Raw genomic sequence first — 14,855 nt, 5'->3', positions numbered from 1 at the left:
CACACCCTTCCTTCCTTCATGGCTTATCCTGAAGTTGACTGGTTCTCTAATGGTGTCAAAGGGAAGCTGTTGACCAACATTGAGCACGGTGACATTTTCTTCGTTATTATCTGTCACCAAATTTGGAAATGGAGGAATGAAGAGATATTTGCCGAGAAGACTACCCTTATTCCTAACTTACTTGCTTTCTTCTCCAAAAAGCTCTCGATTATTTTAAGTAGCTATGATGGGTACCCCCTTGTTAATCACTCCCCGGTTAAAGTTGTCCATTTGGTGGGTTGGAGTATGCCTAGAGAATGGGTTGTTAAGCTGAATACGGATGGCTCCAGCCTGAACAATGGCAGAATTGCTGCTGGAGGTGTCCTTCGGGATGCTGGTGGCGCTTGGCTGGCTAGGTTTACCCATAACTAAGGGATTGGCTCGTCCTTTTCTGCGGAGCTCTGAGGTATTCTTTCAGGTATTAAGCTTGCCATTCGCTTGGGGGTTAAGAGGCTTTCAGTGGAGTCTGACAATCTGGAGGCAATCAACAGGATATCTAATGGCCAGGCCCTTTGTCTTATTAGCCAGAACCTCATCAAAACTATTTTGAGGCTTCGGCCTGCTTTCGAGTCTCTTAGTTTCTCCCATATTTATAAGGAGCAAAACCGCGTGGCGGATCGCTTGGCTGCTGCTAGGCATGGGAGGATGTTAGGTGTTTCTACCCTTTCTGTTCCTCCTTTTTTTCTGCATATTCTTCTCGAAGATAGGGTTGGGTCAGCCTTCCTAGACTGATCCCGGGTTAGGTTTTTACGTTGTTGTTTTTCTTTTCCTTTGCCTACAAAAAAAATACAATGAAACACAATTTAATTATAATTACACATAATATGTTTTTCAAATTAGTTGGTAACAAATATTAAAGGAAAGAGTATAAAAATAAATCTTGTTTACCAATTTACAAATGCAATCTCCTGATTTAAAATATTATGTAATTTAAAAACTCAAGCTATCCTTTAAAATTTGTTATTATGACTATTTATTAAAAAAAGCAAGTTGAATTAATTATAAAATTTACTATTCAAATTTTACAAATTAACTAAATTACATGTTCATGAATCCTTAAACTAAACTTCACAAACATCAAACCTCAATTTGAAAACTTTAAATTAAAACATTACCTTTGCAAATCAACCATCCAAAATCACAAAATTTACTTTTATACCTTTCTCAATATTTAATTCAAACCAAAAAATACATTACTTGTTTCATTTACATCTGAAATTACATATTCTACAATTCGAAATGGAATTTTTTTTTTTATATAATTTCACTAGTCATATAAAATATATAAAAAAAATTACTTTTAAACTATTAAAAATATATATTTTAAATTTCAATAATACACTATTAATTAAATTTTTTATTCAAGAATAACTTTTTCGTTATCAAGAAATTAATGTCATCAATTTCAATTTCAAGAGTTGAATATATCAAATTAAAATATCAACAACTTAAACAATAAATTAGAATGTTTTTTTTCCAACTTGGCATAATACATATCTATGTACAAGAATTTGGTACCCTACACTAATTTATTCCATGCCTAAGCTTCTCAGTCTTAGAAGGAATTAGTTTTCCATGTCAAATGGAAGACCCTACACATTTTTGTACGTGCGAGTGGATCCATCATGATGTACTTAATACACATGCCCTCCATAAGTGGGTTCACCCTACACATGTCCAGAAATGTTTACAGATCCTTTATTTGACATGAAAAATCTGAACCCTCTAATAATTTCTTGTAACATCCATATTTGTTGTTGATTTGACAAACTTCAAAGTTCACATGGCACCAATAAGTCAAACTTCCACCTAAATACATTTCATAACATGTAAGTAAATTAGAGTGTAAAATCTAAAATTGACAAATTTAAAATGTGTAATAAATTCAAATATAAATTCAGAATACCAAATGAAAAAAAATGACAAATTTAAATGTATAATTATTCATCATGCGTTTTCAACTTATAAAGTCAAAATATAAGGTACCAAAATAGCTTCAACATTTTTAAAAAAGTATCGATTTAACCTCCAAAATAAAACATTTTGACCTAAAGTTTGTGAAATTGTATCAATTTTGTTAGATATGGAAATATTTGTATTTAAGAAATATAATATTCATTGTTATCATAGGCTTAATCTTAGGCATTAATATGGAAAGATAATATTCATATAATAAAGGTAGAACTCTTGATCAATATTATTGATAGAATGATAGAATATGATATCTATACAGCAATTACAAACTATATTAACTCCTAAGATTAAGGCTATGAATATTATCTTTCCTATATTAATGTCTAAGATTAAACCTATGATAACAATGAATATTATTTTTCCTAAATACAAATATTTCCATATCTAACAAATTTAACCCAGAGTAACCGAACTTGGAGTTAAATTCGTTATCCAATACTAAATTAATACTAGGTAAAAAGCATCATTAGGCCCCTGATCTTTCATTTTTTGGTTCATTAAGTCTTTGATCTTTTATTTGGATACATTAAGCTCCTGATCATTTATTTTTAGTCTCATTAAACCCTTAATGACCAAATTAGTAAATTGTGAACATAAAATTCAGTTAACAGATTGTTATTCATTCAAAATTTGTATTTTTTACGTGTAATGTATCTGTACAAAAACTGTATAAACCTTAATTGAAACTGTAAAAAATATTTTTTAATAATTTTAAATACAAATGAAGTTAATAACGTATTTTTAACAGAATTAAATGTTCACAACTTACTAATTTGGCCATCAAGGGCTTAATGAGACTAAAAATAAATGTTCAGGGGTTTAATGTATCCAAATAAAAGATCAAGGGCTCAATGAACTAGAAAATGAAAGATTAGGGGCATAATGATGCTTTTTGCCTTAATACTACTTCACAAACTTTGAAATTGGGGTTAAATTGATATTTGATACCTTATCCTGAAGTTAAAAATGTCATGTGCTAATGCATTGAAGTAAGCATCTATTAAGCATTTGGGTCCACCTACATACAACAAAGTAGATAGTAGTAGTATATACAATCCCAACTAATATAGCCAATAAATTCAAAACTGCATGCTGAACCCCCGGGGCCTTGTAAGATGAGTTGATCCAAGTTCCATCAACATCATCCTATAGGGTAGAAGCAAAGGTGTGTGTTTGAAATCGTCATACTATTGGATATTTTCCTGCCAACCAACCAAATTTAAGGACCTAAATGAGAGGTTAACAACCAACGCACGCTCCTGTTACCCAATTGGTCTACTCTTGTTCATCTAGGTGACTGTCTAATACTATGTCCACTGTCTTTTCAATGACTTATTTCATATTATTTCTGGGTCATAAATTGTCAGTGTTTTGTTGAAATTAACAAGTTTTTAATGCACTGGTGTATTATCTACCGGGTAAATTACCTAGATGAATTCCTGCAGGAATGGGGAAAAAGTTTTTGGAACATCTGTAAATGGGGAATGGGGATCCCACGGGGACGATGATTCCCCGCAGAACGGAGATGGGGACAAATATGTCCCCATTTAACTGGCGGGGATGGGAATGGAGATTCCCCGACTAGTTAGGGAACGGAGATGGGAAATGCATTCCCCGTCCCGTCCAGTTTACATACCTAAATTAATATGGAACCATATTTTTTATTTTTTGAAATCACCATTTCTGAAATTCTCTCTAGTTTAGAATACCATTAATTCTTTAAATCTTTTATTTTAAGGTTATAAATCGTCATTTTGAGACGTTAATTAAAGTTTAATAATCAAAATATTAGAAAGGGTAAAGTTGAGTAAGTAACCTTTATATTAACTTAGTGGCCAATGAAAATGAGTAGAGTTAGAGTAACCATGGTGTAATTTAACCATTATCTACTCAAGAATTTGGAACTTTAAAAAAAAAAAAATGGTTTTTATGTCACTGCCTCGTGTTCATTTTTTTCATTTTAGTTGAATTTCAGTGGATGATGTCCGGTTCATTTATCCTCTTCTGAATGATAATATAGTTTTAATTAACTAATTTCTCTAAAATTGAATTAATTTAAAGTGACTTCTAGTTTATTAACGGAAATTGTGGTCCATTCTATGCCAAACAGAGAACTGTAGTTGCACGTGATAAAACCTGTAAGGAGAGGAAAGTTGTAGAGGGTATTTGGTCCAGAAAATGACAAACCTGGGAAGGAGAGCAGCGTTGTTGATTTCCAATAGATTCTCCTCACTGTGTGGAATGGTTCTGCAATGAATAAAAACATTAACTACTGTTGTAGCCTTTCTTGAGACTTCTGATATTTCAAATTTTTATTGCATTACGTTATTTTATTTGGAGGCATTAGATCCTTATCATTATCATTTTGAGCTCTGATTTAATTAAAAATATATTATTAATTTTTTTAAGCCAAAATGTATTATTCATTTGATTGGTGTTTGATGCAAGCTAATGGTTATTTTATTTTTAATAAAATAACCATCATTTTGTTTTTTTTATTATTATATATATTTTACAATTCAAAATAAAGTTTCTATAATTTTTCTATAGTCATATTTTATCTATTAAAAGTTTCTTTCAAATGGTTAAAAATCAAATTTCGATCAAAGGAATGATACTATACTATCATACTTTCATATTAAAAGATCTTGGAGTTTAATATGTCAAATAAAAGATCAAGATTAATACACTAAAAAATAAAAAAAATTAAGGGTCAATCTAAAGATACTTTTTGCCTATATACAAACTCACTGAAATATTTACACAATATAGAAAACAGCTAACAATATGCAAACAAAACACCACATTGAACAAATCTGTTATTTCTTAAGAAAATTTAGTGGCATACAATGTGGCACGTCAGCAAACACATGCCCGCCACACATCTACCACACTAGTCATAAAAATCAAGCAGTTCCGACAGTGTTTAGTTTGGATATAGTCAATTGTGTTGCATTATCAAGAATTTTTATACACCTTGATTGAGATGATTTCATTAAAATTAAATATAAAATTCCATGATTTATTAAAATAAAATAAAGTTCAATCGACCGACTTCAAACTTTACTGATTACACCCCTACTATATGTAACTTTATAAAATATACTTCAACTTTACTGATTTTACCCCTCTATTATATGGTTAGAAACGACAAAGTTTTCACAGTTAATGGTCTAGGCACGTAGTCTCATATCACGAGGCTTGCAGCCATAATGCATCACAAATACAACACATTATATTAGTCAACACAATAGAAGGTCAGGATACAATTTAAGAAATCAGATTTAGGTAGATCTTGATGAAACATTATGAATGTAAAATGATTCATCCATTATTGTATTACTTTTTCATTCTGTCAGTGTTCCATTATAATGGTACAGAGATCCCAGACTTTGATTTTGTTCAAAACCTATTTCACTATGAAAGGTGAAAAGGACCAAAAATATCTTGTAAAGATCTTAATGATGTGTGCGAACAACATTATATATAATCTTGTTATCCAGCAAACAAGAAACACGAAAAAGTAAACGAAATTTACATAGTTAGAATAATTCAACTTACATCCACATTGACAAGAGAAATTTTGATATTTACTTGAGGAAAATGGTGTCAGACATTTAATATAAAAGTTAATCTTGGTCTTAATTAAATTTTTCCGAAATATGATGTCAGAGATTTAATATAAAAATTATTGCCGGATCTTAACTATCAGCTTAACTTTTAACTATTTTAACTTTTAATTTTTAACTATTTTAACTATCAGCTCAATTTTTGATTCAATTGATTCCTTGACGTGGTATCAGATCCTCTTGAATCAAGTGATAGAGGATTCGAGGAATTTATTGCACATGTGATTACTATTGATCCACTTCTGAAAACACATTACATTCTAAAAATTAAGGGCCCGTTTGTTTTACCTATTGTTTGCTATTGCTGTTTGCTATTTGCTGTTTGGTGTTGGAAAAGGCTGCTTTTCCAAAAAGCAGAGATTCTCTGCGTTTGCAAAAGGCTGCTTTTCAGGTGTAAAAGGCAAACAGGAGGTCACTGTCGGAGATTAATATAAAATATATGATTGAGCCTTAACTATCAGCTCGAGCTTTTAGTTCAATTGGTTCCTTGACATGGTATCAGAGCCAGTGCGACCAAGTGGTCCCGGGTTCAAGTCCCGGCAACCTCATTAATTGGAATTAATAAAACACGTGGCAGGATGAACACATGGCGGGATGGGCCTGTGATCGGTTCCTTGACAGTCACTGCCTTTTCAACTGTAAAAGGCAAACTTCAGGAGAAGTCTAACCAAACAGGAGCTGAAAAGTAGACAAAAAAAGGCCCCCTAAGTTTGTAATCATTTTCAAATTAACCAAAGGTCATATTTCATACAAGTTTGGGAGAATTTTGGTTCCAAAAACAATTTGGAAATGTGAAAAAATATGAAATTAAAGTTTCCATACACTTCTACCATACACCCCATCGTTTCTAATTAAATTTAAAGCTCCACAAAATTTAGGGTTGGGTCATAATTCGAGTTGGGAAGTAAAAGGAATTCAAGGAAACCCAACAATACGCAACTTGTGAATTTATGTCATTGAAAGGAAAGCTATAAATATTGATCAAACACGTTATGGGTCATTCAGTTAAGGTCCAGGTCTGTCAACTTATAATCATAATAATGACAACAGGTCTGTCAACTTATAATCATAATAATGACAAATTGCCTACTCAACTGGAGGCCAGCATATTATCCCTCTCATTGCAAAATAATGCATGGACGGGTCGTTAGTCGTCAAATGCATTGATTGTAGTTACTTAGGGATAAAATCTCAACAAATCAGGGAGACAAGCTTCATCACCAGTAATTATTAAGGTATATATTTGAAATCTTATTTAGTTAATTTATCCTAAATTGAATAGAAATTAAAAGGTTTAATACATCCCTTACTTGGCCCAAAATTTCAGCTACCCTGAATTTTTAAAAGTTTTAAATGACCCTCTATTTTTGTTCAGCTACCCTGAATTTTTAAAAGTTTTAAATGACCCTTTATTTTTGTTCAGCTGTTGCATTCAGTAACCCCCTATTTCTCAATAGAATTTGTTGGATACAGAAAAAGACAGACTCCACCATGGGTTGGAACTTTTGAAAGTTAAAAGGCACCAATAAATGTATTAGGCAAGGCCAAATTAAAAACTCTTTTTGAATCCTATTTGGAAAAAGATTATATTTTTAAGTCTACATAAGCAATAGTTGTTCCTTATTTATTTGTACAGAGAGTTTTGAAGCTTATACTTTGGGATATTCATATAAGGATTATATTTTTGAGTCTACATAAGCAATAGTTGTTTCTTATTTATTTGTACAGAGAGTTTTGAAGCTTATACTTTGGGATATTCATGTGTGAAGTTTGGGTGTAATCATGTCTCATGAAATTCTACTGGATTAGGTACGGAGATAATACTTCCTTATTTTTGTACCAACTTGCGGATTAGCCGTGGATGTAGATAAAATTATAAATGTCATTCTTATAATTGCATGTGTAATTTTCGGTTTCGAATATCAAACTTATCATAGTGAACATCGATCCAATTCTTAACAGTAACCCATCATAAAGATCAAGACTTTAATCATGATGTTAATTGAAGTTAAAAAATCATGTTAGCATCTACCTTGGATTTCAGGATAACTTGGCTGTCTGTGAAATACTGATTAGGATGATTGATACCAGCATCACAAGATACACCATGAATAGCTTCGAATGTCAATGTGCAAGCCAACTGCACCATAGAAGGTCAACCACACAAGTCAAGGTATTGAAATGGAATACACAATGAGAAGCAAAATCAGTGCTAATTGGCAGTCTCATAACCTGATAATGTCTATTTCGCACTTTGTCCATTACATCCTCCATTGCACCACTGTTTACTCCAATTTTACCGAGTGCAGCCCTCAAGTTCTCTTCACTGGTGTAGCAAAATCCCAATTGTAGCATTAAACAATTTATTTCAGAAAGAAAAATGCAATGGAGTTAAAATAGCTCAAGCGTTAGCCTAATATAGACGCATAGCATCAATTACCATAATGTTTGGAAAAAAGAAAATTCTTAACTTAGCATAAGAATTATTTAAGGTAATGGCTAATTGATTTTTTTTCCCTGTGGTAGGCAAGATAGGTAAATTTTATTAATGGCAGAAACATTACAACAACACACAAGACATGAACAAAAAAACCCTTCCAACTTAGGTGACAAAGCATAAATTAACAACAGCAGAAGAATTGAGATCTTTTGACATATTGACTTTGTTGTCAACACCCATGAGAAGAACTGTAAATAACTCAATCTACGATTTACAGAGCTAATCTACGCTGTTTGACATGATTATCATTTTTGTTGCATTTATATCATATATAATCATGTGAAATATATAAATCACATAACACAATTATGGAAGGACAAAAACAGGCAAACTTTAGTAGAAAACATTTGAGTAAGAAAACCAGAAGACAACTTTAACACTGAACCAGAAACATAAAAAGAAAAGACTTCTCAGAGCTGCTTGGATTTCATAGAGAAACATCACACCTATTACACATTCTGTCTAGCTCCCAAATCTCATCAATCTCCTCCCCCGAAATACAGAAAGAGAAGCCCTCTTATCACTTGTGAAAAATGTAATTTCTGAATATGGCTTTGCCATATCAAAATCAGTATAGAGCTACAATAGAGGTGATTTGCATCAATAATAGCAGCAACTGATCAAATTCAAACTAGCCAGGCAATGAAGTTTTCAGAACTCCAATGATCATCATCATAAATAATTGCTGTAACTTATCAATAGATCAAACTAGACGCAATGAAGTCTTCAGATCTCCAAACATCTTGTTTGATAAGACTAGAGTATCGGCGAACAAATTGCTTTCCCTAAGCTAGAGGGTGAAAGAAGTCTTTTCAATCAAACTTAAGCTATTTTCAATGTAGTTAAACTCAACTGCAAATCTCAAGGTCGCTCTTCCATGCAAGATTTGATAGCCATTTAACAGCATTAGAACAGAAAATCAAAAATTATTTCAATTTCCCAAGAAGCAAGAAATTCTTTAGAAATCTGAAGGAATTTTTTTTACAGCCAAGGCTTCAGCATGAGTTGATTCAGTAACCCCTCCATTGCAAGAGAAAAGACATAATTATTTCACCTACAGAATCTCTTAGGACTCTCCTAACTCCACAAGGACCTGGCTTACCTAGAGAAGATCAGTGTTCCATTTGAGGGTTCCAGGTTAAAGGGACACAAAATTGTAGGAACTCCTTTTTTATAAGAAAAACATGCAGGAAATTATAGCCTCGAGCAGATAAAATTAGATTTTGACCATTCAACTCTGCCAAGATACCTTTAGCTTTTATCCAAAAAGATGCCCTTACTAGAGTAGATGAAGGTAAGATCTTTCTACCTGATGAACAGCCATTGAAGATACAAGATTTTTTTCCAGCCATAAAGCCCATAGAAGAGCTAGATAATTAGTTAACCATACTTCAATTTGCTGCTTCCATGCACTAGTTCACTCCATTGCCTAAAAACATCAATCAAATTACTTGGTCTGCAGAATGAGACTCCCCACCAGATGATCTTCACTTTCTCTATCACCGTTATACATCAGACACGTAATATTGTCCCCATCTAGGATTCCCCTTCTGCGAAAGAAGTCACTAGTACTAATCCTACCTTGAAGGGCTAGCCAGATGAAAATCTAAACTAACTAATTTCCATTGTTGATTCAACAAAATAACTAACCAATTTCCAGATTGTTGATTTAGAATGACTAACTAATTTCCAGAAGTCCAAAAGTCCATTATTATCTATGGATCCCAAAAACTACCAAAAACAAAATGAATTTAACAGAAGTGACACCAGAAAAATTTGTGTTTGATTGGAAGTTGGAAGTCATAACAACCAAAAGTTTAGCATTTTGATCCCTAAATTAAAAAAACCAAAGCGATACAAGGTTTAGTATGAACCATGACTTGATGACCCCAATAAATTCAAGGGAGTTGCCTACGGAAAGAGGGCAAAAAGAAACTTCTACTTAGATCGTGAGGTAAAGGTCATTTCAAAAATTGTCTAGTCTCAATAAGTTGCTATTATACCCCAAATTATAGCGTCTTCCTAAAAGAAGAGTTACCCATAGGTAGGATGTTCCCAGTCCATATGAATAATTGTTACAGGTAGATGGTCTCATAATAAACATCAGACAATAGATGACAACAAAATTTAAACTGATTATGCAAATAAAGTCACAAAGAGTTGTAAATTCAGTTGTTATTCTGCTGCGTCTAATTTTATTTCCTTAAACACATTAATATAGTGAAAGAATTTACCTAAAATGTCGATAAGGACAACCATGATAATCACCAACCCCAGGAGTTGAAGATATAACCTTTTGACAAGAATAAGGTGTATAATCCTGCAATAACAACAAACACACAAGAAACATAATCAAATATAATATGCAGAAAATAGACATTCCAGGGTGCAGAAACGAAAATGCTTAAGATTAATGAGACATAAATATCAAATTGGGAACAATATCTGTAGGAACAAAAAGAAAATCATAAGCTATTAGTGTTTTATAAGAGTTATTTATGTGGTCATTCTTCATTTCCTTCTGCTTCTGATCTGAACAACGACCTGATCCTAATCATATTCTATCATAATGAAGATGACATACATCATTCAAATAAGGAACTAATGCAAATTGATTCAAAATCTTACGGTTCGTTTTCCTTCTCTTCCATAATTATGGCGTATTCCGTAAGCGTATTCCTTGTCAAACCTCTCTGCACCAACCTACATCAAGTCAAAGACGACAAAGCAATTGATGATTACAAGTCAATTTCCATGCCCCAAGATACTAGTGTTCCTAAACATAGAAATTCTGGGAGAACAAACAAACAAGATAAAGAAAGATGCATCTGATGCACCATTTTCACATGCATGCTATATGGAATATAGTTACCTTTTGAGAGAACTCAGCTCTCCAGAATGCAAGAGCCTCATCCAACTTTAACCCAACACCCTAAAATGCAGATAGAGACAATGGTTAGAGAAATTGCAAGCATTACTGTCTATATATATAAAGAAACGGATGATTCTGAAGCTCTTTGATGCATGGATCATGTCAATCCTGAATAAACTAGACGAAAGAGAACAGCAACAGTTATCATATTAGAGAGGAAAATGCCACATGCCTCAATAGTAATAAGTGCAGACAGATCAAGGTGAGGAAAGAGTATGGAAGAGAGCAAGATAAGTAAACTTGTAAAACATCTAATATGCACAAAAAATTATCAACAGCGAAGCAATTTGCACACAAGTGGACAAGAATACAACCTTAAGAAAGAGACCTAATTGCATCCTCCCTCCATGCTTTAAATGGTGATCCTCCCGGAGCTGCAAAATAAGACAGAAAATATAATAAATTAAAAATAAAAAATAAAAAAAAAACCAATGACAAAAGCAAGGGGGTGGGAAAAAATGGTGTAAACGAAAATCAGAAATAGACGTGTTTGAATCACGAGGACTTACTTTTTCAAACAGTTGACGCATGCATAGAGGGAATGAACTCTTAGCTACCACATCGATGTCTTTTATCGATATTTCGGCAAATTCCTTAGGCTGTAATAGAGGCAGTCAACCAAAATTGTCCAAATAAATTAAGTTTACGACTTAGAGAGAGAGAGAGAAACTGAATACAAGAGCAGGTATAGGAATACCTCAGAAAAGTCAGGACCCAGATAGCTTGAACATAGGGCCTCCACGATCTGAAAGAAACCGAAGTATTAAGTCCATCATCATAGCTAAGAAGTAAAAAGGCCAATTTTAATTCACAGCATTCATAATTCAAAACTCACTGGAGTTAGCCTATCCTTCTCTTGTTCTCTGATTGTCGATGTCCATTTCCTGCAGACAAAAGGCCCTTGTTTTAAGAGTTTATTTGTAAGGAATACAAATATTATTCTTAATGCAGTTATGCAAATAGCTTGTTCCACAAGCAGAATAACCTCAAATCCAATAATCCTTTGAATATTGAACTTGCTTGTATATGTGAATTCTTAAATATACTCATTGCAAGACAAACAATGATGCAGACATTCATAATCCAACATAAAATATAAGAGTAACTTTTGAAGCATCAAATGTAAATAGTAACCTGTTTGTTAGAGTAAGTGCCTTTGATAAAAGACTACGAAATTGCGTGACAACAAGCGAAACAACCTACAAGATGAAAGTTGACAAACATCAAATAGATCTTCCAATAAGACCAAGTTTTTAACTTCAAAAGCATAGATTACCTGATTTGTAGCAACATAAGCATATCCTTTGTAGACAAAAACTCTACGACCAGCTACAAGTTCTGGAACTTCTTCAAATGGAACCTGCAGTGCGCAGGTAAACATGAATAAGCATACACAGAAATGGGAGGATTTCCTTATAAATCCTTCATTTGAAATACTAACAAATCTTTAAGATCTTCAACCCATATATCCGCCAAAATTGGCAATAATGAGATCAAAGTATTCCATGCTCAAAATGATTTTTTTGACCCGAGGAATCATATCAACAATATGATGACAAAAACAAGGATTAACACCACAAATGCATGCTACCACAAAGCTCTTATATGCTCTTATCATAAAGATAGTACCTAATTTATTAAATATAATTCGTATATAGCCAGAATGAATTGATAAAGCAAATAAAACAAACCTTGTAGAAAATTGCATCAGCTGCAAACATTAAAGAGAACAAAAACAAAAATATCAATTAGAACTGGAATAAGCAAAGAAAAAAACCAACATGAAAGGGTAATATTCTTCTCTAAACAACCCAAGGAAAAAAAAAGGCATATTGCATAAGAAACTAAGTGGAACTAACCATATGTTGCATAAATATTATCCATAAAAGTGCAAAGGAGCTGGTTCTACTATTATTGGTAGGACGAAAAGAAAAAGATGCATCTTCTAGCTTCCAACCTAAGACTAATTTGTCCCTTCTCTTCACCTATTATAGTACCTAGGTCATCAAATTGATGAAAGCAAATACCAGCACTGTGTACGCATGGTGAATCACTTAGATGAAAAAAATGTGGATCTAGGAATGCATCAAATGCTTTTGACAGAGCATCAACAGTATTCTCCTAATTGTATGCCAAGATGACAAAGGGACTAGCCAAACATTACTATGATCCAAGAATTATTCATTATATGGCAGTTAATGGCATTATGATCTCCTCTCGGATATTTTGACATTTAATATTATCATACCTGTTTTCTAGATTTCATACAGCATAAAAGGAATCTATGATGTGAGCAACAAATATATCACAATTGAGATCAAAGGAGGAAAAAAGAAAGGTGTTTAAATTAGGCACATAAAGAACGGGGAACGCCAACAAGTGATCCGCTCTTACAAGAGAGTAAAGGTTGCCCAATTGAACGCGCAACTTGAGATAATTTGTCCTTTATACTCTGCATGAAAAAGGAAAATACAAAAATAAAGCCTAACATTAGTTTAAACATGAAATGCGGACACAAGATATAAGTGTGTTAAACAACCAAAAGTGTAAATTTCTATAGCGGAAAGGATTGCGTATTCAGAAATGTATATTAACTTGCATTAAGTTGCAAAATGCACAGAATTGCATGATAAAAGTCTAATCAAATCAATATAGTAGATAGAGTATAATAACCTCAAATTCTGCACTAGCAACTGCCCTGTATGGAAGCCCAAACTCTGCCAATAGTACCCTCTACAAAGTCCATGATCATGAAAGTGGAGCTAATCATCGTCAAATTCAAGTAACAAATGTACTGTGAATCAGTCAGTGATTCCATCAATCTCACCTGTGCTTCAGCAGTTAAAAGACGAAAACGATAACGAAATAGTGTAGTCTCCATGGAAAGAAACCATTTCCTCAAATCCTCCCTAAGAAACAAGTAATTAACAAGTATAAGTTGAAAAAAATGAGAAGAAACCGTGAACGAAGCATAGACAACAAAATTATAGTCGACCGAGCTTACGTTCTACAATACACAAGTCGCAGAACAAAGTGGGATATAATATCCTTGTTGAGAACTTCCGAAGCCAATGGATGCTTCATATTAGCTTTCCATAACTCTTTTACCTGATCAGAGATAATCAGTAGTATTCAATAGCAAAGATCAGAGCCCAAAATCGAGAGAAATCACTATAACATAGGAAAACAAATAATAATTACCAAATTTTCCATTTCATCGGGCTTTCTTCCGCGAGATAATCCATCGGAAACAGCTTTAAGAACTGAAACCCGCAAGCATTAAATTGACATCATACACCGAAATGAGAAATTGTTGGAAATGAAAGAATAAGAAGTATAATGAAAACCTCGAAGGCGATCCACGGCGTGGAGTTCGAAATCCTCGAGTCTAACTTCGAGAGATGGGGCAGAGCGGTAAAGAGGCAGAGTTGAAACGACGTCGTTGGTTTGAGCCTTCCATTGTGGTCGGACGATCTCCATTGTCTTCGCCTTTTCTCTTTACCTTCTCTCTTTCAATCCTTCCTGCACAGCGAACACGAACTGTCGACTTCTAGATTTGAAACTCCTGTCTTCTTCTCATTTGCGTAGCGCGCCAAACGAGATCATGAATTGGCGGGAAACGATTCGGCTGAGTTCGGCACGTCTCGCTCGCTGCTCAGATCGGTGGTCTTGGGCCTGAATTTGGAAAGTGGACTATATTACGATCCAATGCTAAAAAAAATCCATTAGAATTGAATGGATAAGTTCAAATTTACTCCTTTTCTTTTTGGAAGTGTAAATT

At 33.4% G+C, this 14,855-nt stretch overlaps 1 protein-coding gene across 3 annotated transcripts; it reads right to left on the bottom strand.

Moving 5' to 3' along the window:
* Positions 1 to 1,487: 1,487 nt before the first annotated feature.
* Positions 1,488 to 14,624, bottom strand: LOC136228753 (probable DNA primase large subunit). Of its 3 annotated transcripts, XR_010688833.1 has the most exons (21): positions 14,422 to 14,624; positions 14,276 to 14,337; positions 14,079 to 14,182; positions 13,902 to 13,983; positions 13,748 to 13,807; positions 13,469 to 13,526; positions 12,766 to 12,785; positions 12,351 to 12,434; positions 12,209 to 12,273; positions 11,910 to 11,958; positions 11,772 to 11,819; positions 11,584 to 11,673; positions 11,389 to 11,448; positions 11,015 to 11,074; positions 10,771 to 10,845; positions 10,377 to 10,462; positions 7,875 to 7,968; positions 7,675 to 7,782; positions 4,201 to 4,260; positions 2,962 to 3,031; positions 1,488 to 1,848 (listed from the first exon to the last, which is right to left on the bottom strand). XR_010688833.1 is itself a non-coding variant. In XM_066017223.1 (20 exons), the coding sequence occupies exons 1-19, from the start codon at positions 14,552 to 14,554 to the stop codon at positions 4,243 to 4,245; spliced, it is 1,356 nt and encodes a 451-aa protein (XP_065873295.1). In that variant the 5' UTR covers positions 14,555 to 14,624; the 3' UTR covers positions 1,488 to 1,848; positions 4,201 to 4,242. The 3 variants fall into 3 exon arrangements, 2 of the variants coding, with proteins under 2 accessions (XP_065873295.1, XP_065873296.1); XM_066017223.1 differs by lacking the exon at positions 2,962 to 3,031; XM_066017224.1 differs by lacking the exons at positions 1,488 to 1,848; positions 2,962 to 3,031 and adding an exon at positions 3,055 to 3,215.
* Positions 14,625 to 14,855: the final 231 nt, after the last annotated feature.

The sequence above is a fragment of the Euphorbia lathyris genome, chromosome 5 (assembly GCF_963576675.1).
Source record: "Euphorbia lathyris chromosome 5, ddEupLath1.1, whole genome shotgun sequence".
NCBI lineage: Eukaryota > Viridiplantae > Streptophyta > Magnoliopsida > Malpighiales > Euphorbiaceae > Euphorbia > Euphorbia lathyris.
The sequence above is the reverse complement of the archived record's forward strand: the minus strand, read 5'-3'. Positions and strand labels throughout refer to the sequence as shown.